Genomic DNA, 27,303 nt, shown 5'->3' with positions numbered 1-27,303 from the left:
AAATAAAATAATCATTTCGTAAGCTTCTACTTGGAGCAGGTTCATTAAGTTATCAATGAAAACAAATGGCATGACATTGTAATTATATAAGTAAATTCAAACAAGATTATAACTTGGCAGACACCATGAAAATAACATATAGTTAAGGAATTGTTAAGGAACGAGAGAAATTATATCTAAGATATGAAAAATTTATCATAAAAAATAAAAAATCTACCAACTTAAACGTAAAAGTGATCTATTACATTATTACATTCCAAAATAAATAAATAAATAATGATTATAATTATTATTTTATTTAAACTAATCACTCATCCAAAATTTATTTAAAGTTAACTTCTACCAATTTTATTTTATTATAATATAATTTTATTATTTAAATTTTTTTATCATTTTAAAGTAGGAAACACACAAGACTGAAGAGAGGGTAAATGCTGAAGATAAGGGAAAGGAGAAGAAGACCTCTGATTATGCTATCTTGGTACATAAGGTCTCATCACACCAATACGTGATAAAGGAGAATAGGGAGGAGAGTGGTCATAAGAATAGAGAAACAACTAATTCCTCCTTAATTAGCGATAGAAGGGGCTTGTCCATACCCCTTCATTGATGTCATCATGGAGACCTCATTCTCTAAGTAATGGAAGGCCCTCACCCTAAACCACTATGGCAACAACATTTTGCTGTATACATCACCTAAGTCAGTCTCTTCTCAACTGACAATTTTTTCATGTGCAAGGCCTTCCCCATGACTTTGAAGGGGGCGTTCTAGAGTGGTTCAGCCGCCTACCTTTCTACTCCATTCATTGTTTTGATGCCTTGATGTCGTCCTTCACAACATAATTTGCCACTAGTTGGAACTACCATATCACCTCCATAGCATTCCTCAATGTTAGGGAGGAGAAGGGAGAGTCCTTGCAAACCTCCATCGATGGGCTTAAGAAGGTGACTTTGAAGATCAACAATCTGAATCCTGAGGTAGTTCTACACTATATGATGACCTGTGCACGACGTCGCCTACAAGCATGGATGAGTTAAGATAGTGGGCCACTAAGTCATGCGACTTGAAGAAATGAAAGAGTATAGGAGCAAGATTCGGGTCGAGATCATGTCAGCTAAAAAGAAAATGTTTGATCAAGATCCATCGCATAAGAATAACTCTAGACAAAGGGAACCCAAGCCTACCCGATTCTCACACTATACACCTTTAAACTCTAGACAAAAGTCTCGTTTGTTGGAGGAAATGTTGCAAGCTGATTTTATACCACCACTCAAGAAATCACAAAACCCGCTAAATGCCAGACATAAACAAGTATTGCAGGTATCATCACAACAATGATCATACTATGGATGAGTGTGCTACGATCAGAGATAAGGTTGAGGAGTTGAACTGGGTTGGCCACCTTAGATGCTTCGTGAAACGTGATGATGAGGGGAGTTCACATTTTAGGTACTGGAGGTTCAAGGATCAAAGAGAAGGTCAAGAGATAGAGAGAAGGAAGAAAAAATAGGAACCAACCCAGCGCGAGGAGAGGTGCACTAATGCTAGACCCTCAATTGGGGGCACAATCAATACCATATTTGTAGGTTTCGTTGGTGGCGAGTCCTCGTCTTCAGCCAAAAAGCGACATCTCAGGATTGTACAATTTGTCAACATAGTAACCAAGACATATAGGAAGAAGATAAAGCCTCTTATTACCTCCACAGATGCTGACTTTCAAGGAGTGGATCCAAACCAAGCCGATCCTATGGTCCTAATGGTGGAGATTGAAAATTTTCTCGTTAAAAAGATCCTAATAGATCAAGGCAGTTCAATGAATATACTCTATTGAAAAATCTATCAAAAGTTGGAGTTGTCAAGGGAGGTAATGACTCTGTTCGACGAGTCTATAAACAACTTTTATGGAGAAAGGGTGTCCACGAAGGTGTGTATATCGACTTACACACCACCTTTGGAGAAGGTAGCTTGACAAGGACAATACTAATCTGATAGCTAGTCATAGACGTTCACACGTCTTATAACATCCTGTTGGAGCATTCATCACTCAACCTACTAGGAGATATGGTGTCCACCTCCCTCCTCACTATGAAATTCCATCATCATCGAATGATATCATCACAGTTCATGGTGACGAAAAGACGACTCGAGAGTGTTACATAGTGAGGTCGCAGCTCCTAATCCCCCCGCTCAATACCAACATTGTCGAACAAGAAAGAGTAGTCCACATAGTCATAAAAGGTGATGACCTCGACTTTAGGGTTAGTAGTGATTTGCAGATGGAGCCCGATGGAAAACCAAGATGTTTTCTTTACAAGAAGGCCAAGACTTAGAGATAGGAGCGATAGTGGAAAAAGAAGGAGAAAAGGCTATATAACCCAATTTTTTTTTTTTTACAATGTCTTCCTGTTTTCATGGACAACAACCGACCTCCCAGGAGTCAACCTAGGGTAATCTCCCATAGGCTATCTATTTTCAGCGAGGTCAAACGGGTTTCACAGAAGAAAAGAAGTTAAGAGAGGAGAAAAGACTAGCCACTAAGGCCGAAGCAAAGAAATGTTAGCCTTATACAGAAAAGAGGTTACATTTTAAGAATATATCATATCCCATTTTTTTTATTTCCTTTTCAGTTAATATTTTAAAAGGAGTTAATATTTTGAAAGTGATCCATTTTAAATAGAAACCATTTTCAAACGTGTGGGTGTGCCATGATTCCTGCAACAATCTCTTCTAACGTTATAAAAATACTCTATAATGGTTTTTGGAGCACTATAGAAAATTTCATATTAGGTCACTGAGCCTACTTTTTACTTCATATACATCACCATCGTGTTTTAAGAGCAAGGGTTTAGAAATCAGAATTTAAGCAAGCATACAACAATGGCTGGAGGTTGGTCTTTCTACTTCCGTTTTCTTTCTTATAAATCTGAATATAATTAAATGTGTATGTTTGAGATATTTAGATTTATCGAATCTTTAGTATGAATTGTTTACAGCTGCTACAAGATGGATTCGTCAAGGAAGCACATTACACAACATGACTGACTAATGTCGTGTTGGTAAAAAAGCCAATGGAAAATGGTGGAACTATGGACTACACGGACCTTAACAATGTGTGTGCTAAGGACGCCTATCACTTACTCAACATTAACCGACTGGTAGATAAAGTAGTCAGTCAAAATCTACCACGGTTCTTAAACGTCCACTCAGGCTATAACCCAAATTCCAATCGCTGAAGGTAACAAGCTAAAGATCGCCTTCATAAAAAAAAATCAATTATTATTATGAGTTCATACCTTTTGAATTAAAAAACGTTGGAACAACTTACGAAAGACTCATGGATAAGGTATTTAATCACTTTATCAATAAAAGTGTTGAAGTATACGTAAATGATATGAAGTCTTCCACCCCTGCTCAACATTCCCAAGATCTTGTCACATTTGCTCTTACATGCATTAACATGTTTGCAAACAGCAAATAATCGAAGAAAGGAAAAAATTAAAAAACTATTATTACTATCTGTGTAATATTCTTCATACATCAAATTAATTAAAAACAATATTTCACAATATGGAATCCTTTCTCCTTCTTTCTTTCATTGATCTTGTGATGAGTTTATGAAATGCAACATGCATTGGGATTTTCATCACTGAATAGCTGAGGGGGTGGTTCAATAACATAGAGTGGTTGGTAATAGTAGGAGTAGATCATCTTCTTCATGCTTTCATCATCAACGTTAACCACCACTCCATTCTCATCACCAACCACTTCTTTCTTTGCCACTTCTTCTTCTTCAATACCTTTCTCTTCTTTACTCTCATTATTACCATCATTTCCACCTTCTTCTTTCTTAGTATCCTCTGCTGGTTTCTCCTCTTCCTTTTCTTCTATCTCTTCCTCATGTTTGACCTCTTCTGCTCCAGGGTTCTCTAATTCTTTCTTTTCTGCTAAGGGTTCAGGTTCTGGCTGGGGAACTATTTTGACCTGTTTTCTGGTGCGTCTATGGACATAGTCTACTAGCTTGTTTGCATCCATGGTCCCAGTCACAATGACCTTCCCTGTGCTAAGCTCTGCCACTGCTGTTTGAACTCCTACATTAATAACAAAAACATGTTTTCACATTTACATCATTAAAGGGATGATTTGGATTTTTTAGGCATTATATTGCATATACATGTTTATATATTTATGTATTGATCATCATTATATTTAACTTGTTCATCAAAAGCTGATAAAACAGCCGTTAGATGAATCGATGCCATTAATAGTTTTTAAATCATGATGCTTTTTTTGATGTTGTATTTGTTAAACCGTCCTGCATTCTAGTTTACAAGAGTGTTTTACATACTATTGCCTAAATTTTATTAGTTTATGAAATCATGAATGAAATTTGTTCGTTGAATTAAAAGAGAAACTAGATTGATTATTTTAAATAATAATAAAATATATAAATAAATGTGCTGTTAGGAAAAAATTGGCTTTCACAAGATCTTCATTTCTTTCTAATTTTAGGTGCATTGGAATGAAGAAGAATACCAAGTATAGGTTTACAGTCAAAATGCTGACTTGTACTCTGGGAGATAAAAGCATTAATGGAGGGACAAGGATAAATATCAATAGTAGTTCAACTGTTTCATTGAAAAAAAAAATCATAAAATAGTTCTGTCCTTTAATGAACGTGAAAAATCACTCATTTTTTTCTTACAGTCTATTTTTCTAAATACAATCTTTTATAAGTATATTACTCCAAATGAACGTGAAAGAATGATAATTGCAAATGATTGATGGAGTTTTTTGTTGTGACAATTGCAAAATTGTATTAGAAAAGGACTAAATTTGTGTTTTATGCATGCTTTTGTTCAAAGTAATTCTTCAAAGTGATTACATTCTCCCCAAATGAAGTTAATCCAAATCAGTCTCTTTCAACTACAACCAGCAATTGGTGTTACCATCACATTAGATGAGAATAAGTGTTACCTCTCATTTTGAATATCTTCCGTTTGAGCTGCTCAGCACAGGCCTCACAATGCATGTTTATGTTAAGTTCCACAGTAACCGGTTCAATAGCCTGTAACAGGAAACAATTACCATTTATTAGTTAAACTTTGTAGATTTATGTTTAATATAATTTTCATTTCTTTGAAAAACAGGAAAAGGGAAGTCTTGGATACCAGAGAAGTAACAATTTCTGGTGTAGGTTCTACTTCTGGTTCTGGCAATGGAGACATAACTTGGACTTTTTTCTTTGTTTTTTTCGTAATTATGTTACATATTGCTTCAGGCTCCACTGTTCCCCTTATGGTAACTTGATTTTCAGCCATATCAATCACCACTCCCTCAACTCCTGTTCGAAGAAAATTACAAACGAATGAAAACGTGGCAGCCCATATGAAGTCAAAATCAAACTGATAGATGACAGAATAGAACCTCTCATTTTCATAATATATTTTTTTATTTTCTTGGCGCATCCTATACAATGTAAGTCAATAAACAACACAATTGGAGATGGTGGTTTAGACTCTTTCTTCTCCTCTGCAGCTTCCTACCAAAACCAAGATAAGTATAACAAAATTTTCGAGTCCAGAAATATGTAAGAAAAACTAATATAAATGAGAAAGCAGAATGAGAAAACTGAAGGCTCACTTGTTTTGCATCCTCACCCATTTGCCCTTTGAATCGAGATGAAAAATGAAGTTAGTGTTTTGATTTTGGGAGAAAAGGGGCTTAAAAATCAAGAGATGATGTTGGTTAAGAGGTATAGAGAAGACAGTTACATAAAGAAAGAGTAGGAGTATCACACACTGAGTATGATAGGTAAGTGGTGGGTAAACAGTAAGTAGCATAAGCCAAACTATAGGATATTCCAGAGCACATGCAATATGTCACAATAAATGCACCATGAAACTCCTAGTTCAATACTTCTTTTGGTATTGTTTTCGAACTGTTGGAGGATGGTTATCATATTTATGCACAGGGAGAAGATTATGAGAGGGAGAGAGCAAAAAGTAGCCTTCAAAATGATAGCACTTGCCGACTAGTTCATTTTTCATGACCAGGTGGTGAAGTGTTGATTTCTGAGAGATTCATGGCATGTGTATATGACTGTAGGAGTACCTATTCTGCATTTGATACTATGTTATATGTTTGATGACTCTTCTGAATTTTACCTATATTTGGTTTAGGCTCTATTTTGCTCAATTATTTACGATTTTTCGATGAAAGAGCATTTGCAAATGAAATAAGCGAGAAGGTGATCACATGCATATTGTGATTTCTTAAAATGAGTTGTAACATATAAGCATTCTCTTTCTTCAACATTAGTTCTTGAGCAACGCATTCCAACCCGATTTTCGTGACATATATATATATATAATTGGGATATGAATGAAACGTGGGGATCTGATAAATCACTTGCATTTTGCGTGCAAATTAAACACTAGTACAAGAAAGTTAGTCCCCACATGTATTGTTTTTTACCTTTTTCTAGTTTCAATGACAAAGCATAATTTTGTGTATCTTATCTTCATTTCATTGCATCCTCATCAGAAGATAGATTCATTTGGATTGTTAAATGCCTCTTTTTGGCTTTATGACCAATAATCCATCTTCCGCTATCAGATATATATAAACAAAATCCATAATGTATACCAAAACGTGATGAAGGAAAACTCTATCAAAAGTTACCTTAACCAGATCAGATGGATATGGGTGACTTGGTCGGGTGAAATTGTTTTTCAATCACATCAAAACAAAACAAGACCCTTTTGAAGGGAAACTTTAATTGAAAAGCTTTTGGTTTTATCACTGCAAAATTTTGGAACATATAGTGTCATTGCTTAATGATGTGTTCAAGTACCGAACATACATCCAATAGAAAAATTACTCTATTATTTTCATCTAAAAAGCTAGCAAAATCATTTTTCATTGATAAAGACAAAAGTAAAAATTGTCTGGCCCTGGTTCATTCTCAAGGGATCACGCGCATCAATGAATTGTAGCCATCGGTTTTTCTATATATCATCATGTAAATTCTCCAATTTCTTGAATTTTCCTTTTATAATAAGCACCAGCCATAGAAATGTAGTCATCCGTTTTTTGACCAGTAAGCATATTCTGCAATATTCTTGAATTCCTTCTTTGTTCATTTCAGGATATATGGTGAGAGAGCTACCTATCCCATAACATTTTCTTCTTCTCTTTAACATCAGAATTGTAATTTGAATTTCTTTTATGCATAGTTCAAAACTTCTAATGTTCTTCTATTATATTTATATCCCATAGCATGGTGTTTTGTGAAAAGACATAACTGTTTAATGAACATATACTTACAGATAAAGGACTCAAATAACATGAAATTTTCTTTTGCAAGTTGCCCATCTCACTAAGGTTCGCATATATCATATAGATCATGAAAGCTAGTATACTATGTTCGTCTAAGACCATCTCTAACATTTAATTAATAAAAATTAACCAAGATCATTTAAACTTCACTTAATAACAATTTAATCAATAATATTTTTCTTTATCATAATAGCTAAATATTTCGAAATCATCTCAATCTTAACAAAATACCTTTATTCCTAGTGTCTTACATGTGTTGATATAATCTCGGCCTATTGCCGAAATCTTGTTGGGCTTATAATAGCTTATATCATGTTGGTCTTGTCGTCACTTCGGTATGAAAAGAACATTTCTCACAAAATTAGAAGGTTTCCCATCATCTCATGTCAATGATAATGAAGATTAATATTATAAAGAGTTAGAATTCTCTTTTTATGTAGGATTCCTGGTATATGCGATTTAACCTTTTCCAGATGATGGGTTTTGATTGTACTGGTTAATGTCTAGGAGATTCTAACCGAAACATTTAATATCTATTAGTATCTATTTGATTAATTGTCTTTCTCATGGTTTGCATTGTGATTTTCAAGGAAATCATTTTCTCACTTCTTAAATATGATTTGACTCTTATTATCGGGTGTGAAAGTGAAGAGACTAACAATATACAAAGTATCAAGTCCATTAAACCAAAGGTAGAAAAAACGACTCGGATAAACTTGGTATTTGTTTCGGTATGGATGTTTTTCGGTGTGTCTTTGTGCTTTCAAATGTTCGGGACGCTCGTTTCTCTTCAATTGTTGTCGTTCGCGCTCCTTCAGCTCGTAGCGCTCATCCACTTTCACCAACGGAGGGGGAGGTACCTGCGAAGATACTCCGACGCTCAAGTCAAACGTGAGTTATGGAGCCTCAGCTCTCAAGAAAGTGATTATATTATCACTGTAGAATATTATCTAGAGTTCATCTGGCATAAGTGGAACGTACCTGGATTTTTTTTCCTGTTATTGTATTTATAAGTATATAAACAACCTTACCTGGAAACTTGGTTAGTTACTCATAAATATCTTAACCGCTTGAAATATCTAAGATATTTTATCTAATAAATATCTTATTATACATAATGCCCCCCAAGTCCGAGTTAACCGTTCTGTTTTATGGACGGGGTAACTATAGGACTTATGAGTTTGAGGGAGGCTGCATTCGCTGTGTTAGGGAGCGTGTTTCCGGTCGTTGCTCATCTGTGGACTGAACGACGGGTTTTATGGGTTTTCTCTTTGCCATAGGCCGAGCAGTTGAACGTTTTAACACTTGAGGCCAAGGATGACCGAGCGGTTGAGGTCGAAGGACCAAAAAGATGTGAGGCCGAACGGCCAAAAGCTGGAAAGCTTGAGGCCGCAAAAGGCTGAACGGTTGAATGTTTGAATACGTGAGGCCATGCATGGCCGAGCGGTAGAGGTTGAGTGGCCGAACGTCAGTGAGGCCGAGTGCTGGAACGCTTGAGGCCACGGATGGCCGAGCGGTAGAGGCCGAGTGGCCGAATGTCAGTGAGGCCAAATGCTGGACGCTTGAGGCCACGGGAAGCCGAACGATTGAGACTGAAGTGTGAATACCTTTAAGGCCGAACGACCGAATGCTTGAACACTTGAGGCCATGGATGACCGAGCGGTTGAGGTCAAAGGACCAAAAACCTGCTAGGCCGAACAACCGAATGCTTGAACACTTGAGACCATGGATGACCGAGCAGTTGAGGTCGAAGGATCAAAAACCTGTGAGGCCGAACGACCGAATGCTTGAACACTTGAGGCCATGGATGACCGAGTGGTTGAGGTCGAAGGACAAAAAATCTGCGAGGCCGAACGGCCGAATGCTTGAACACTTGAGGCCATGGATGACCGAGCGGTTGAGGTCGAAGGACCGAAAACCTACGAGGCCGAACGGCCAAAAGCTGCAAAGCTTGAGGCCGCAAAAGGTCGAACGGTTGAATGTTTGAACACGTGAGGCCATGCATGGCCGAGTGGTAGAGGTTGAGTGGCCGAACGTCAGTGAGGCCGAATGCTGGAACGCTTGAGGCCACGGATGGCCGAGCGGTAGAAGCCGAGTGATCGAATGTCAGTGAGGCCGAATGCTGGAACGCTTGAGGCCACAGATGGCCGAGCGGTAGAGGTTGAGTGGCCAAATGTCAGTAAGGCCGAATGTTGGACGCTTGAGACCATGGATGGCCAAACGATTGAGACCGAAGTGTGAATACCTTTAAGGCGGAACGACCGAATACTTGCCAGGATCCATAATAGGTATATTGACTTTATGCTGGCATGCGCTAGGTGTTCTTGGGCGAACGTAACCTAAACTAAGGGATGGTCCCCTAGGTTTGATGTTCTGGGTGTTCTGGGGCGAACATCTACCAGAGGGAGTGTATACCTTTATTTGATGCGCCTGGGTGATCTAGGGCGAACATCTACTAGAGGGAATGTATCCCTATACGCAATAAGTTAGGTGTTCTAGGGCAAACATCTACCAAGTCTGGGAGTGTTTCCCCGGTTTTGAGTGCTTCAGCATGAACAACTCTCTGGTGTCCGCCATTGTATGCAAGATGTGCTTATCTGCACTGTAGAATGAGAAAAAGAGTAGGAAAACAAACCAATGCATTTACAAGATTTAGAAAATTAATATAAAAAATAGATTATGTTATAAGGCCGATCGGCCGAGAGAGTAAGATCGCTAGGTCTTCGGTTGATTGTCTCTTGTGACAAGATAATATCAAAAATATAGGCGAGACCGTTCAGTCGAGATGTAACTGCTTTAGAGTCTTATGACTTTCTTATCACCTTGTAAGTAGTAATTTTTTGCATAAACTGAGGCCATGGAAGGTCGAGCAGTTGAGGATGTTTCCCATCAAGCGGAAAGCTTTCGTTTGATCAAATGGCTTGTACACCGGATCCTATCGCCAAGCAAGTAAGACCACTCAGACTAGAATTAAGATATGTCCCGCGTGAGTTGTAGGTGTTTTATTGTCCTCCACCGATAAGAGGGTAAATGTTGTTTTGTCGAGCACGTAAAGTGGATACTGTACTGCTAGTTGAAACTGGAATTGACTCCGACGGTGCCGAAAGAGTGCGTCACTGTATCAGTCTTACAGATGCGTCTAACCGCCATCCAAGTGGGAGGGTTAATCCGCGAATTTTCCTTTTAAGTTTGGGTTCGGTAACTTCCTGGATCCAATAATATTTATGGAAGTCGTCCATTTTGCAAAGTGAAAATGGTGGGTAAAAGACCTTACATTATCTTGTTGAAAGGTCTGGATAAAGAGAATGCCAAAGAAAAGAATAAATTCCTGAGAAAGATAAATTATATAATAATGATGGAAAACAATGCAAATAATGTTGTCCCTGGGTTAAAGATTTTTTGTTATTTCCCCAATTTTGATGAAGCTTGGAGGTAGTACTGCGCATTGCTCAGAAGGGTTATGTGTTTTGCATCTGGGACTGTGTCAGCGAAAGGGTAATGGGGATTGGGTCTGCCGCCGACGAGGGCGACGATGTCGCAGTAGAAGAGCATCGCGGCTTGACCGATTCCTTCGCCGTTAAACTCGCGGCGGACTCGCTCGTCAAAGGGGTTTCAATTATAAATGTGGAAACTATGGTCAATGGCGGAAACGCAAACCTAGTCCTGGCTTGAAGGCGTTGCGGATGGCGCGGAGGCTGTAGCGGACGGTGCGACAGGTGACACGAGGTGGCGTGAAGCTGGGATAGTTGTGTGAGGACCGTCGAAAGATAGTGTAGGTCTAGCTTTCTCTGGCGCCCCGAATGAGGCCTGTAGGCGGTGCTAGAGGATGTCCTGGTCGAAGATGACGGCTAATTGCGGCAATGCCGGCGGAGGCCTTATGGAGGAGAGATTGGAGGAGGACGTGAAATCCTCCGTAACAGAGAAGGGTGTCATCTGTCCGGAGATTCATCCACTCGCCAACACTAAGTTGTCGATGATGTTGGTGATTAAGCAGTGGTGTCCGGAGATTGGGTTGGACGTCGTGGAGGCAGAACCGATTGGCGCATAGATGCCGTGAGTGCTGCGGAAGACGCGGAGGCTGGGCCGGACAATTCGGCGGACTTGGAGGCGCCGAAAGGGTTTGTCTTTGGGTGTTAACCGTCTTCTCCATAGGCAACGGGGATGCGGCTGATAAGGGCATCCAGGGTCTTTCCTCAAACTGCGGATTGACTTTCCTTATGAGCTCTGTTTTGTCACCGAGGAGGTACCAGGGTAACTTGAAATGCTGAAAAGCATCATGAACTTGCTGATGAAACTTCATGTAGAGATGATGACTTTTTTGGTGTAGTTTTTGCCTTGTTGTAGATTCTTGATGTTGATCCGCAATAACGATGTCGAGACCGAGCGCTCGTCTTGGCTCCTTGCAGTATCAATGGGATGACGCTCAGCCCCATGGTGGGCGTCAAAATGTTTCAGTATGGATGTTTTTCGGTGTGTCCTTGTGCTTCCAAATGTCTGGGACGCTCGCTTCTCCTCAATTGTTGTCGTTCGCGCTCCTTCAGCTCGTAGCGCTCGTCCACTTTCACCAACGGAGGGGGATACCTGCGAAGATACTCCGACGCTCAAGTCAGACATAAGTTATGGAGCCTCAGCTCTCAAGAAAGTGATTATATTATCACTGTAGAATATTATATAGAGTTCATCTTGTGTAAGTGGAACGTACTTGAATTTTTTTTCTTGTTATTGTATTTATAAGTGTATAAACAACCTTACCTAGAAACTTGATTAGTTACTCATAAATATCTTAACCGCTTGAAATATCTAAGATATTTTATCTAATAAATATCTTATTATACAGTATTCTTAAACAGGTATATTACAGAAAGAGGCAAGGCGTGACTACCGATGATGGCAAGATGTGGTGGACAGTGACACGAGTGTGATGACGGCTGACGGAAATCACGAGTGACTTAGAACAAAGCGTTGAGTGAATAGCAAGGAGACGAAGAAAGAATATAAGCTTATATGGTGAGCCCAAAACCGAAATCCATTTACATTAAAAATAAATCTTTATGAACTCTATTCGGAAATAAGTTCGCGATTTCGATCAAGCTTACCAATTTTATCATCAAGGCTATCACTTTTACAGAAATCCGAGATTGCTTTTGATTTAACTCATAAGTACTAAATAAGCATGTAAACTCGTCTGAGTTAAACGAATTTGGTAAGCATGATTATAAAACTATAAACATTCCAAAATTTCAAGTGCGTTATAAAACATTATATATATTATAATAACCTCTTAATTATTACAAACTATTAGTAAATTTATTACATTAAATAAATTATTATTCTAATAACTCTTTTAAATTAGTATTATTATATAATTTAAAGCATGGACATGGAATAAATTTTATTTCTCTCGTTTTCTTATCTTATTATTTTTTTCCTTTTTTTTTCTTTCTTAAAAATATCTTGGATTTATTTTCTACTATTTTTCTTCTAGTTCCTTGTTAGTTTTGATGTCCTCAAACTATTGGAAAATTCTTATTATATCGTGGGAGAATTTGCGTAACACATTGCGGATAAGTCCTTAAGGATAATGATCAATCAACACGTCTCGAAAAATCTTTGTTTGTGTTTTTTGTCAGATTTTCTACAACAATATTAAAGATTTATGGCTGACAACAACTCAATACTGGAGAATCAGAACATTTTTTCGAAACTCAGACAATCTTTACGAAACTTTTTGCAAATGTATCAAAAATTGAAGTCTTCTCTGGTTAGAATTTCCGGCTAGCAAAATTGTGTGTCAACCTTTTAGACATGTACAAAGACGTATTTTCTCTTTCATCTCAAAAACCTAACTCTAGTCTCCCTCCAAATTCAAAACAAGTTGAAGATTGGGTTCATGCAAATAAGGTATGCCAACATACTTTCCTTAGTGCACTCTCTAATGATTTGTTCGATGTGTAATGATCCTATAAGAAGGCGAAAGACATTTGAGATTTATTGATTCTGAAATACTCTACTAAAGATGTCATCAAACACAGGTTCATTATTGGGAATTACTATCACTGGGAAATGATTGAAGACAAGGACATAATGTCTCAAATAAATGAGTACCATAAACTGCTCAAAGATATGAAAGCGGAGAACATTCTTCTACCAGATGAATTTATTACAAAACTTTTGATCGATAAATTGCCACCTTTAAGAAGAAAGTAAATTGTTTCGTATATGGAAAGTCGGACCATCATGCACTACAATGCAGATGTAGGACAAGAAACGATAATCCTCCTAGGGCAAATATAGTTGAAGGAGATGACATTATTGTTGTGATCGTTTCTCAATAAATCTGATGACCAATGTCAGCAAGTGGGTGATAGATTTTGGTGTTACCAGGCATATCTGTGCAAACAAAAGTGCCCTTACCTCTTACACTAGTGTAGGGGATGGAGAAGAATATGTCTACCTCGATGATTCCAAGATCACTCTTGTTCTAGAAAAGAGAAAGTTCTTCTCAAGCTCACATCTGGAAAGACTCTGGCCTTTAGTGATGTGCTACATGTTCCATCAATCAAACTTAATTTAATCTTAGTAGCACTACTGGGAAAAGTGGGGGTTAAAGTGTCTTTCAAGTCTGACAAGATTGTAAAGACAACATTTATGAGAATATTAATGAATCTTCTTCTTCTACTTATTGTTGATTCATATGATATGTGACATGCTAGATTAGAACATGTGAATTCTTCCTTTGTTATGAAATTACAGCGACTAAGATTAATTAATATGCATGATAAATAGAGTAGTAAATGTTATTAAGACAAGATCGTCCATAAAACTGAATTGTCTAAACGTCATCATATGTTTTGAAGTTTAACAAACATAAATAAAAAAAATGAGCATATGACAAAAGTGTTTTCCTTGAAAAAAATAATATAGTTGAAAGATAAGGGTTTCGTGAAAAAGCTTTTGTAAATGCACTAATACATTAGCAGACACATAACAAAATGATTCCCTCACAAATTGTGTCAATGTGCTACATGAGAGTGTTGATAAACGCACTTATGCTATACCTTGCTAAAAAATGTTAGAAGAACTCTGATAACTCCCTAGTTTTGCACTTTTAATTGTGTTTAGAAGTCTAGGATAGCATATTCTTGTCTTTAATTTTGTAGAATTGGATTAGTTTTAGGTTTTTTCTTAAATTCTTTAGTTTTGTGTAATTGTAGTTCAAAATAGGTTTTTAGGTGTAATTTTTAGTAATTATAAAATTTTATTTTTTTTAGAAAATCTTTAATAAAATCCTTTCTTTTTAATTGTTGGATTTCCTTTTCTTTAATTTAGTATTGATTATTTTTCTTTGATGTAGATATAAATTGAGTTGTTGCCACCAGAGAAATTGAGCTGAAGTGTGCCGCTGAAGGCTTTTGGCTGATTAATTGGGCTGCCTGCTACACTAGAGAAATTGAGCTGAAGTGGGCCGCTGAAGGCTGTTGGCTGATTAATTGGGCTGCCTGCTACACTGTTGCTACTGCCACACTTGGGATATGCTGCTGATTGGCTGAATTGGGCTGCTGGTGCACTTAGCATTTGGGCTGTTTATGTTTGCATTGCATTGCCGCTGTTGGTCTAATGAAAATGCATTGGAATGGGCTTAAGTGAAACATGAGTTTTGGTGGCTAAAGCTGCTTTAGGGGTTCCTAGGTTGTGCATTTCATTTGAAGAAAACAATGTCTCGAGCAATTCTCAACTGGGAGAGAAAAAAACCCACGAGAGCTAGGGCTTGTGCGGACAGAGAGCAAAGTAATGTGAGAGGAAGAAAACTCCTAGTGCTCGTGCCACTGATCAGAAGCTCGAGGCAGACGAAGCTCGAGCACGTGACGAATGTTGATAGGTGAGAAGCTTAAGTTGATTGGAGGACTGAGAGTTGTGGAGCACGAGGAAGAAAGGGAGAGTCGTCCGGTGGGAAGCATGAAGCATCAAGAGGATTATTCTCATTCCCTTTTCCCTCTTTGTTGATGAACCCTATATAAAGGGGTTTTCTTCATGTAATTACACACATACACACTTTACAACTTTTCAGATATAGTTTTACGCTATGTAGATTAGTGTTTTTTTACGCTTTCTATAGAGTAGGTTTTCGTTTTCCTTGCTTTTGGAGCGCACACCCACGGTGGTGACAGCCCGTGGTGGCTTCGATTGCGAGTTTTGTTCGATACCTTTTCTTGTACTCTTCTTCTCTCATTAATAAAATGTTTTTTTTTCGTTGATGTGTTCTATTCTGAGAGTTCTTATGATTATGTGTTTGATTTTTGTGATGTTTCTATTTTCTTGTGTTCTGGTGTGATTGTGTTTCTTGTTTTGCTGAGAAATTGATTTGGACTTTGTCACTCTGCATTCTATAATTCCTTTTGGAATTAAATGACTTTGTATAGAGCATTCTTTATCGAGATGTCTTCTCGAGTCAGAGATGAGTCCAATGCATAAAAATTGATTCAAATTTGTGTCTCTTTTATCAAATTTAGGTTTGCATTGATTGAGAATGAGTAGGAATTACCACTGTTAGTTATGAAATATGAACTATAAGACCCTGTGATGGGCTTACTTTAGTCAGAATGTCCTTCTGAGTGTAATTGAAACTTTATCCTCAATCATTTGCACATTTAAATTCTGTTTGTGAATTTTAGATTGATGAATAGGCAAATGAACATTGGTTGGACATATTAGTGGAAAGAGTCAAATTAGGTTCTTAAATATGACCTAGAATACCCTATATTGGGATTCAACTTCACAGGATGTCTTCCTAAGAACTCTAAGCACTCTTTTATTTACTCCAATGTGCATTTCACCTATGAAATCAATTTTGTTTTTAGTGTTATTTTGCTTTTGATCAATTAGAATTTAGGTACTGATTTTTTTACTTTGTTTCAATTCTAAATTCTGTTTTTAGTTGCTTTCTAATGTTGTTCTTGATTACTTCTATTTAGAGTAGAATTTGATGATTCATTTTAGGTTTTATGTTTTACATTCTAATTCAGATTTGATGCTTAGTTTAGGAATATCTCGTGACTGTTATTGCATTCTTTTAGACTTAGGTTTTGCTTCTGTTGTGCATTTCTATTTCAAAGATTGTCTTTCCTTATTTTTATAGCATTTGAGTTTTGTTTATATTGTATCATATCTGTTATGTTTCAGTTGTAAGAAGTTATAGTAAATAGGTTTTATTTTTGTTTTGAGTAGTTTAGACTGTTATTTTCTTTTCTTTAATTACATTTCAATTTCTTTATTCTTTTAAATAGATTTTAGTTTAGATTAGTTTCAATTCTTTTATTTTAGTTTCATTCATTGTAAATGTCCCCACCTGTTTAGTAGTTAGTAAGTAAATAATTAGTAAATAAATACAAGACTTAACTCTACATTTTAAAACTTAACTGTACCGAGTCCGAGGATTGATACCTAGGTTATCCCTTTACTACACTAGTGGGAAAATCTAGTTTGTTCTGATTTTGTGCGACCAAAATCCAGTTTAACAAACTCTCACTATAAGGTACAAAACAATGTTTTTGGTAAGCATGCTAAAAGATATAAACATTGTTCCAAAAACATGTGTTGAAAGATATCTTACTAAACGTAGTTTTGAACCAAGAATAATCACTAAGCAAGGCATTGTTAGAAACCTTATGCTAAACGATGTTTTTATCCAACGATGAAAATTTTATGAATTGCTTGGTATCTCTACTAGCATGCATAAACGATAAAATCCTACTTGAGCAATAGAAATTTGAAAGGCTTATAGTTGTTCTGAATGTACATTAAAGAGCATTAAATGCACAATGTTTCAAACCAACAAAAGTGATAAGAAAAAGGACATATCTATATGCATGCATATCTACTCTACTCTATGAAAATTACCTATGTCAAGCATCCACCTGCTCTATCAAATACAATTCAGAATTCGATGTTAGAGACAAAAAAGATATTCACGGAATGTTCTTTCTATAAAAAGTCATGCCAAAGAGTCCGTACTACCTATTTTTCATAAAGTATTGAAAAAACAAGTCTGCTCTGACAAGTTCACTTTAACCTATGGTTGCTACCTACGACAAGGCTAACAAGATTTGAAGATCAAAGCAAGTACTATCTAATAGACATTTCCTTGAAGCCTATAAATTGAAGATCTTTAAAGAGAAGATCAAGATAATAAGCACATAAATATGAAAGTAATTATCTAAGAAGAAAAGAAAGCTCAAAAGAAAAGAAAGTACTCTCAAGCTTCATATAATCATAAGCTTACCATTGGAAGAAGAGAGAAAATCGTAAAAGTCGGTTAGATTGATTTGTATTGTAAATACATCATTTCTGCGAGAGTAATCTTCTAAGGAATTGAAAGCAATTTGTTTGATTGCACATTCTGAAGAGAATACAAACATTTAACACTTAACTTGATGGGGTTAAACGATATCCATATGGGTTTATCTAGTGGAAACCAGGAGTGAGTGAAACTCAACTAGATAGCGTATCGAGAAGATACCGGGATTGTCTAAGGATATTAGGAATGGGTAAAACTCGGTTCTAGTCAAAGTAGCGGGGGGTACTAGGATTGACTAAGTGATACCAAGAGTGGTGCGAATAGTCGGTTGTAATCTTGTTGAATATTATAGTGAAACCATTTAAGAGGTCTTAGAGAAGAACTTGATGTAGCTCGGTGGAGTGAACTTGTATAAAATAATTATGTGTTTACTACTTTAGTCTTGCTAAAATTTATTTCTTCAAACCTTGCAGTTGCTTATTATCTTAACTGTTTACAAGAGCTCTTATCACCAAACGCAATTTTTATTAAGAGGTATTCTTTTAAAAATATTATGGAAGATTTAGCTAGACAATTGAAAAGTATTTATTTCAGAACTTGCAGTTTGAACGAAGCTTTTCAACTTAAGAGTTTAACAAGTTATAACCGTTTAATATTTGAAAAGATTGTTAAACTACCTTTTTGGCGAAAAGTTTTCCTATAATACTATTCAAACCCTATGAGTAGGATTTCCTCTTTTTTAGCATTGTTAGCTATATGAACTATCAATAGGTTAGTGATAAACCAAATGGATGTTAAAATTGCCTTTTTGAATGGTGATTTGGAGGAGAAAATTTATATGACTCAACGTGAAAGGTGTGTTGTACCTAGTCAAGAGAATAAACTATGTAAACTTTTAAAATCTTTGTATGGATTGAAAAAAGCACCAAAACAGTGGCATGAAAAACTTTATAATATATTGCTATGTAATGGTTTTTCACCTAATGATGTTAATAAATGTGTGTACTCTAAATCTAAAAATAGTGATGTTTTCATTATATGCTTGTATGTGGATGACATGTTAATCTTTGGTACATGCAATGAGATTTTCGTTAAAACTAAATCGTTTTTAGGATCAAATTTTGAAATGAAAGACATCGGTGAAACCATTGTAATTTTAGGTGTTAGAGTCATAAGGAAGGGAGAGAAACTTCTTAAGAAGTTTGGGTATTATGATTTCAAACCCATGAGTACCCCTTATGATGTTAACTCTAAATTAATGAAAAATAGAGGATAATTTATCTCTCAGTTTCAATATGCACAATTAATTGGGAGCTTACTACATTTGATGAACTTTTCTAGACCTGATATTGCTTATGTAGTAGGTAGACTGAGTAGGTACACTCAATGTCCAAATCAAGAGCATTAGGATGCAGTTTTCAGGCTTATGAGATACTTAAGATGTTCAATAGATTATGTCATTAAATACAGTGGATTTCTCGTTGTACTTGAAGAGTACAATCATACTAACTAGATCTCTGATTCAGATGAGACATAATCCACTAGTGTTTATGTATTCATGTTTGGGGGTGGTGCGATTATATGGAGTTAAACTAGGTAAACAATTATTGCAAGATCAACAATGAAATCTAAGTTTGCTGCTCTTGAGATTACTGGTAGTGGGGTTAAGTGTTGAAACACTTCTTAGCAAACATTTCACTAGGAATGAAAACCAACCTCATTGGTGTCAATACACCATGATTGCCAATCGACAGTAGCTATAGCTAGAAACAAGAATTACGATGGAAAGAATAAACATATATAATCGAGACATAATTTGGTGAAGCAGCTGCTAAAGAGTGGAACTATTTCCAGTGATTATGTGAAGTCATAATGGAATAGAAGATCCTTTGACTAAACCCTTGGGAAGAAATATGATCTTAGAAATATCGAGTGGAATGAGACTTAAGCCACTGGCAAATAAACAAGTGATGATAACCCAACCTTTGTGATTGGTGATCCCTTGAATAAGGTTCATATGGGTAAAAATATGTCACTTGTTTGTTCTGATAGCACTAATTTGATTTTAAATCAAATATGTCTATTCCTATGGTGTGTGTGAAATTGCTAGATACTGCATTATTGAGAGGTTAAACTCTATAATTTTTTATGTGGTTTAAGATGTTCAGTTTAAACAAAGTTTTTAATGATTTTCATATCCCTTACTGGTGATGTATGATTTGAAACATACACTTGATGAAATCACCTAATGAGTGTCAAGTAAGGCCTCTTGGATGAGATCTTGGCCTGATCTTTAGAACATTCATGAATACCAAGCACGCGCATGGCCTACTAAAGACAACACAGCCATAACAACAAGGATTGTGGCAGTGTATTGTGATTGATAAACTACGAACACACGTCAAGTGTCCTTGGATCATATAGCGTGTTGTACCAATTACAGTGTGTGTTAAGTTTCTTGATCTATGATTGATTCATATAACTTGTTATATCAGCTTTGATGCATTACACCTTATAAAACCCAGAAAAATTCTTCTTTTCTTTCTTTCAATCTTCTTTCTCATCTGTTGTAATATGTGGGGGATTGTAGTGCAATCCATGCCTTGGTTATATTGCAAAATCTCTTCCGAAAGAAATGGATTCACATTGCAATTTTTCTATTGAATCTTTCGTGGTCAAAATCACTCCTGCAAGGCTCGAGATTTCCTTTGAGTGAGAATGTTTGATGGAAACCACAAGGCTCGGGATTCTTCCCATTGGTTATGGACCTTGGGCTAATTTCCCTTTGTTTCCCACTCTATAAATAGATTGGTTGTGTTCATTCCAAAGACACAAAATTAAACACTCTTTTCGTTCTCTCATTCTCTTATCCTTCTTGTTTTCTCCATTCTCTCTTTTCTTTCCTAAAAATATCCTGGATTTATTTTGTACTTTTTTTAGAATTATTTGCTAGTTCTAGTATCTTTAAACCTTTGGGAAGTTCCTATTGTATCCTAGGAGACCTTCATAACACACCATGGATAAGTTCTTAAGAACAATGATCTACACGCCTCGAAAAATCTTAATTTGTAGTTTTTGTCAACTTTTTTACAACATTTGTTATCATTAGTTTGTTCAGAGTAATACTATGGGTAGACATGGTTGATGGAAAATTAGTTCATATTCTAGAACAGACACATACTTTTATACTAATTTTTCCCACTCATATGGAATTCAAAAATGATGCTAATGTACATATCCATGGAGTGTTGGATATTGTTTATTTTGCCCTTACTACTTGATTTCATGGTTTTTGGGTATATTTTCCACTATCATAATATCTTGGTTTTCTATATACTAGAGCACCATAATATTGTGATTTCCTCCCATTCCAATTTCCAAGATCATAAGTTTGGAGAAGTTTAGTAAAAAAAGGTGAATAAATAAATAAATGGAAGAAAATAGGAGAGAGAATATTTGAGTATATAATTGTAAAAATATTGTTTCTGATGGTAGGTTCGACAGTAGCAACAAGAGAGACAATATTTGTGTATAGGAATTAAAAACATTTTTTTAATATAAAATGAAATCATAAAGCATTTATATTACAAAAATTAGTGTTGTTAAAAAAGATCATCCAACTTGGTCCGATCCGACTCACCATAGATTGGTCATTTAGTGAGTCAACTCAGTCTGGCTCACTTATTAGCAAGTCTAGAAATTTTGAACCTGACCCGATTCACCACGTGTTAGTGGCTTAAACAAGTTGGCTTACTAGCTCACTTAATTATAATTTCTTTTTTCTTCAAGCACAATCTGCAAAGGAACACAGTTTGAGCAATGTGTTACAGAGCACGAATTTCAAATCAACTTAGAAAAGTGAGAGCATTTTAGGTTTAAGGTTTTCATTTTTGTAATATAACTTAAAAAAATTGATTGAGTTGATGAATCAACCCCACTTACCACGAGTTCAACCCGGATAAGTCAAGTTCATGGTGGACCGATATCAAAATTACATCGTATCAAAATTTCAATTTTTTTTTAAACTCAACCTAATCCGAATTCATGATGAACCGAATTGACTAGTGGATTCAAACCCTTTCTTAACGACACTAACAAAAATTACAAACAATATTTAAGCTATTAAAATATATAAAAAGAGTGCAGAAACGGGAAAAAAAGAATACCTATGACTAAATGGGTTTTTAGTTTGTTTCTACTCTTTAGCTTATAAATTTGAATAATCATTTTTATATGAGAATGATTAAATATATTTGTACTTTTAACTACAATTTCTTTTACATACTTGAATAATAATTTTAAACGAGTATAAAGAGATATGTTATTAGAATTGTTATGAATATCAAAACCAATGGGTTTGATAAGAAACTATTGTGATGAGTGATGACTACCACATGGAGCTTCTTATTTTACCCAAACTAGAATTAAGTGCACACTCTTCTGAGAGAAGGTTTAAAAAATAAGCTTAGTGCTCTGGCATATACTACAAAGGTTGATTTTAAATACAAAACAAAGCACATGGGTGTTACATAATTTCTAAAATAACTTTTCTTTACAGTAAGCATGTAGCATCTCATGATAATAGAAGTAATGTAACAACTGTATCAAATATGTAGATTTTCTTAAATAGACAAAATGCCCAATGCATTTATGAGCTATTGAGAAAAGAATATCAATGAATGGTATGCTTATGCTCTTTCAAATACAACTCAGCAAGAGCAGTGTGCAGAGCTGCCCCTATTGGCAGAACTTCCTCATCCAGAAAGAAGAAAGGGGAATGTGGGGAGTGAATTGATCCCACTTTATCATTTCTGATTCCAATGGAAAACATTGTTCCAGGAATCACTTGTTGAAAATATGCAAAGTCCTCACCTGCCATCACCTTCTCGGCTTCATGCACATTGTCTGGACCAAGCAGAAGTTGGCCAACTCTTACCACATGCAGATGCAGATTATTGTCGTTAACAGCAGCAGGATATGGGGTGAAATCCTCTTCTTTGAAATCAAGATAAGCATTACATCTGTGCACAGCTGCCTGTCCTTCAATAACCTGAAAGTGTGTTTCCTAACAACATAAACTAAACAGATTCATAGAACAAAACTAAGTTCACCATTCATCCTTCTATTACCACAGACACAAGCATGAACAAAATAAAAATACATTCTTGATTTATTGCTATACCTACACGGAGAAGGTATAGCTTTAATTAGAAACTGATTTAACAAGCAACCCAAAGTGATTTCTGCTGAATTTCATAGATGAGGCAAATCAGAGATGAACCAGAACTTCCCAACAGCTTGTGAAAGTTTCTGAATGATGCTTAGCGATGTCTAAATAATCATTATTCGTACCTCCTTTATTCGCTGTCTGAAATAGTACATGCCTTCAGTTGTCTGGCTCCTAAGTGTGCCTCCAAATTTTACATAGGAGGGAATCACGTTTAATGCAGTTCCACCTTTGACAAAAGTAACTGATAACACCTGCGGAAAATGTATGATGTAAAGTAAACGGAATAGAGGAAAGCTTAGAAATAAAATAGCAAAAACGAAGACCTAACAGGTTTTCAAGCATGAAGACAAATTCACAACAATGGGCTGAATCAAAATTTTGGAAAGATTCTCTTTCAAATTTGTTGCATTTTAAACAGCTATGGTGAAATCTTCTTGCGAATGTCAAGCATGAGAGTAGCACTTACATTACTTTGAAGAGGATCAGATTCTCTTGAGACAAGCTGTTGCAGTGCCAAAATTGCAAAGGAAGTAGCCAGAACTGGATCTATATTGGTGTGGGGCGATGCAGCATGACCGCCTACTCCTACAATCCTTGCCTCAAACACGCATCCAGCAGCAGTAAATGCACCTGGAATGGATGCTATGGCTCCAGTTGGTGTTGTATGATCAATATGTAATGAAAAAATTGCTTCTGCATCTTGAAGCACTCCTTCCTTTATCATTTCAGAGGCACCTCTAGCTCCTTCCTCCGCAGGTTGGAAAATAAGTCTTACAGTTCCCTTTAATATCAAAGATTAGAATGCAGTCTTCAAAGAACAACTTTTTTAGTCAAGCAACAAAAAGCTTGACAAGCACCAAATCTGATTTAGCTGGAATTATGTTGTTAGTGAATACATTTTGAACATCACGCAATTCTACTTTATCTATAAATATTGTGTGCGTAGTTGCTGTAGTTCCAACTTTACAGTACAATTTTCCATGAACTTGTGATATATAACATGCATCTAATCCAACAACTGGTGGTTTAAAGTCAAAACATACACATGCTTAAGAGGCACTGCTATCACTTCTGAACCTATGAGCTATATTAACACTCTCAAGTTCACCCACACATGTATGACAAGAATAACCCATATCGAACAACTTAAATTTCAAACTGGCGTGAAACCCCAAAGTTGTGAAGTAGAAATTTCAAAGCTCAGAGGATCTATAAAACTTCTACTAGCTTCGGTGTGGTCTCCACCAGCTTCCCGAAGATTATGCAATTATCTGGCCTAGGCATTTTGTCTGTGGTTGGCCAGGGACTCAAAATCCAATATACAACAGATAGAAAGGATTATATTGGAAAAAAAGATATTATGTGAGGAATAAGAAGCCAAACGAATTGGAAGATTAGCAATCTGAAAAGGAATAATTGTTTCCTGTATGTGAGATGCCTAATAATGTGACAAGAGGAGAATGAACTAATTTAGAACACCCAAGAAACGTTTAAGTTGAACTTGAAACATGTCTAAAAGGATAAATATTTCCCACAAATAGTGCTTCTTCCCAAGAGAATGGTTTGACATATAACAGTTTTGAACAAACAAAAACCGTGACATATATAGCCAGAACACATCTTGCTTTGAAAAACTATATGTCTGCCGCTATGGTAAAATGATCCCAGCCATTTTATGATCAATTTTCTCAACATTTATCGTGAACAGATAGTTGCAATGAGTTAGCTTATTAGGAGTGGCCAAACAGAAAGCTAATTCACTAGAGAAAAACTGGTCATGTAACTGGTGCTCGATAGAACAGAATTAATTACTTGGTACTCAAGGTGGGCTTGATAGATATAGGATATGCAAAGGAGAAACAAGCTCGATGCAATTATATTATAGTCACCCAACACGAAGAAGCCAGATGTTCTCAACCATACACTTGAATCTCTAAACTGAATTAGCAAATAGTGCACAGATGATTTTATGATTTTGGAGAATTTTCCCCACTATAGTATTCTCTCAAAAAATGATGGACCAATTAACAACAAAAAAACCTGCAGCAGCATGAAGAATATTATTAAGCAGATCACTTTCACGGGTTACAAGCAACATACGCACTCATCCAAGTGATGTAGATATGTAGGCAAGAACTAGTGTCACACAGCAGTAAGATAGTAAGACGTCAACATTACAGCAAGAATCCAAACACATGCCTTCTTTCACATACACAACAAGACAAAAGCTTTAAAAGACCTTAAATTCCTGTTCTCATGTAACTAAGAATTTGATCAAAATATAGCAACAAAGGTTCAACTTAGAAAGCCGCCTTGCTTACGTACCTAGGTTTTCTACATGGACTTGATATTTATTTATGTGGATCCACAAATAACTCCATCACGAAAGACTTCACTTCAACAACACCTCCATGTTTTTAAAAATGAATCAATCAGAGTTGCTTCAGGATTCTTTCGACCTATGGAATTTACAATTGAAATTCACAACTACCTAAAGGGGCTAAGAGGTGTTCAAATTTGGATTATTCATAACTTCAATAGACGACAGCAACAAAAGCCTTATCCCACTAGATGAACCTAGCATCCATAGCCAACACATCAAAATTACATGATCAGCTGAACAATCGGTGTAGGACTTTGGGTTCTAACTCTAACCATAGTTTACGGTTTTTTGTGGAAAATTGTTAAACAGTACCTCAAAAGACACAAACACCAGAAACCTAAAAGATCCACCAAAATTAGTAAATGAGAACAGAAAAAAAAACCTGAAGCTTATCTTGGCGCTGGCTTAGCAACTTCGCAGCCCCAAGTAGCATGGTGGTGTGAGCATCATGTCCACAAGCATGCATTCTGCCGTCTATTTTGCTCTTGTGTTCCCACTCAACAAGCTCCTAAGAATCGCCACCATCAAACCAAAGGTACATCTTCATACACATCAAAGAATATGTTAAAACGTGTTTACCTGCAAGGGAAGTGCATCCATATCAGCACGAATAGCAATGATAGGACGAGAGCCAGAGCCAAGTTGCGCAACGACGCCGGTTTTGGCAACTGGGTATGTGTAAGGTATGCCAAATTTGTGAAGTTGTGCACGTATGAGAGAACTGGTGTTGTGTTCTTGGAAAGCCAGTTCTGGGTGTTGATGGATTTGCCTTCTCACCGAAACCAACCATTCCTTCTCCTTCTGTGCTGCGCCCATAATCTCTTTGGCATAGACTTCATCCTCCTCTGACCCCAACACTATCGATGATGACAGAAACACGGCAAACAGATAAATGGTTGCGATCGCATTCATCTTTCAACACTTTACAGTCTGTTTGAGTGTACTTTGTTGTGACTTCAACAATTTTAACCTCTCCTGTTTCGTTGACTCTTACAAGGATGAAGGGACATAAAATCCAAGAGAATATCCTTTTTAGATTATTACTTATTAAATAAATAATTAAAATGATTAAAAAATAAATAAAAGATGATCGGACCATAAAACCCAACAAAATATCTTATTATATACTTTTAATAACAAATCATAAAATTATTATTTATTATCAAATTAAATATAAACTTTTTATAATTTTGTTAAGAGCTTAAAAAATCGTATTTTTGAATTTAGTGTTTAAAATAATGATATCCAATTATTTTAATAATAAAAATTTAAAAAATAAATATAATTTTTACAAAAGAGTTTTTTTATTTTAAAAACACACAATCTCTCCAAACACTTTTCTTATGTAACTCTTTCTTTTTAGATTTTTTTATTGTCAATTCATCTCTTTGAAGATGTGTTTATAGAATGGGACAAAGTGTCATTTGGCCAACAAGATTGTTATAGAAAAAAAATATTGCGGAAAAGGGTATTATAGTCAAGATTTGTTTGTAATCAATCTTTTTAAAGTTCTTATTAAATTTACATTTTGGTCTTTTACTTATATTGCAGACTCTTATAGTGTGTGACATGTTAGATTATAACATGTAAATTTATTGTATGTTATTAAATTACAATAATTATAATTAATTTGATGAGGACTTGACCAAGAGTAAGGGAAAAGATCCATTTGAAGGACTTAAAGAACCTATAACAAGGGTTAGAGCAAGGAAAGCAAAGGAAGCTCTTCAACAAGTATTGTCCATGTTAATTGAATAAAGGCCCAAATTTCAAGGAGAAAAAGCCAAGATTGTGAACTGCATTATGGCCCAAATGAAGGAGAATTAAAGCACTATTTTGCTGATGTTTTATTTTTAAGTTTGTTAGTTTTTAAATTAGCCCAATCTTTGAATAATTGGTTGACCAAATTATGTCTTTGGATCACTCAATTAGTGGACTTTAGTTTGACTTTATTTTCAAGTTATCATAAGGCCCCAATTTGGAAACATAAAAATATGCCCTTATAAGCTTAACTTTTTGAATCAAATGCACAAGTCAAATTTTTATGCAGAGAAATT

The 27,303-nt window shown here is 35.9% G+C and overlaps 2 protein-coding genes and 1 long non-coding RNA gene across 3 annotated transcripts; 1 reads left to right on the top strand and 2 right to left on the bottom strand.

The window, feature by feature from the left end:
* Positions 1-3,419: 3,419 nt before the first annotated feature.
* Positions 3,420-6,313, bottom strand: LOC108331140 (heavy metal-associated isoprenylated plant protein 9). Its single transcript, XM_017565772.2, has 5 exons — positions 5,642-6,313; positions 5,426-5,540; positions 5,170-5,342; positions 4,976-5,066; positions 3,420-4,089 (listed from the first exon to the last, which is right to left on the bottom strand). Exons 1-5 carry the CDS (start codon positions 5,660-5,662, stop codon positions 3,614-3,616), a joined length of 876 nt encoding a protein of 291 aa, XP_017421261.1. The 5' UTR covers positions 5,663-6,313; the 3' UTR covers positions 3,420-3,613.
* Positions 6,314-7,067: 754 nt separating this feature from the next.
* Positions 7,068-13,979, top strand: LOC128196103 (uncharacterized). The gene is made up of 3 exons (XR_008248227.1): positions 7,068-8,230; positions 12,190-12,346; positions 13,372-13,979. It is a non-coding gene; the product is annotated as an uncharacterized LOC128196103 (long non-coding RNA).
* An 8,179-nt stretch (positions 13,980-22,158) lies between these two features.
* LOC108332032 (IAA-amino acid hydrolase ILR1-like 5) lies at positions 22,159-26,241 on the bottom strand. Its single transcript, XM_017567124.2, has 5 exons — positions 25,826-26,241; positions 25,629-25,754; positions 23,330-23,644; positions 22,986-23,114; positions 22,159-22,683 (listed from the first exon to the last, which is right to left on the bottom strand). Exons 1-5 carry the CDS (start codon positions 26,156-26,158, stop codon positions 22,306-22,308), a joined length of 1,281 nt encoding a protein of 426 aa, XP_017422613.1. The 5' UTR covers positions 26,159-26,241; the 3' UTR covers positions 22,159-22,305.
* Positions 26,242-27,303: the final 1,062 nt, after the last annotated feature.

Source organism: Vigna angularis, chromosome 4 (assembly GCF_016808095.1).
Source record: "Vigna angularis cultivar LongXiaoDou No.4 chromosome 4, ASM1680809v1, whole genome shotgun sequence".
In the NCBI taxonomy this organism is placed as follows: Eukaryota; Viridiplantae; Streptophyta; class Magnoliopsida; order Fabales; family Fabaceae; genus Vigna; species Vigna angularis.
Note: the sequence above shows the minus strand (reverse complement) of the source record. Positions and strands in the feature narration are given on the sequence as shown.

Coding starts and splice junctions, on each gene's coding strand:
- LOC108332032 (XM_017567124.2), bottom strand. CDS start 26,158: ATGAATGCGATCGCAACCATTTATCTGTTTGCCGTGTTTCTGTCATCA. Junction 25,755..25,825: donor TGGATGCACTTCCCTTGCAG/GTAAACACGTTT, acceptor GGCGATTCTTAG/GAGCTTGTTGAGTGGGAACA. Junction 23,115..23,329: donor CTGATCCTCTTCAAAGTAAT/GTAAGTGCTACT, acceptor CATTTTCCGCAG/GTGTTATCAGTTACTTTTGT.
- LOC108331140 (XM_017565772.2), bottom strand. CDS start 5,662: ATGGGTGAGGATGCAAAACAA. Junction 5,541..5,641: donor TGGGTGAGGATGCAAAACAA/GTGAGCCTTCAG, acceptor TGGTTTTGGTAG/GAAGCTGCAGAGGAGAAGAA. Junction 4,090..4,975: donor GAAGATATTCAAAATGAGAG/GTAACACTTATT, acceptor TTATTAATGTAG/GAGTTCAAACAGCAGTGGCA.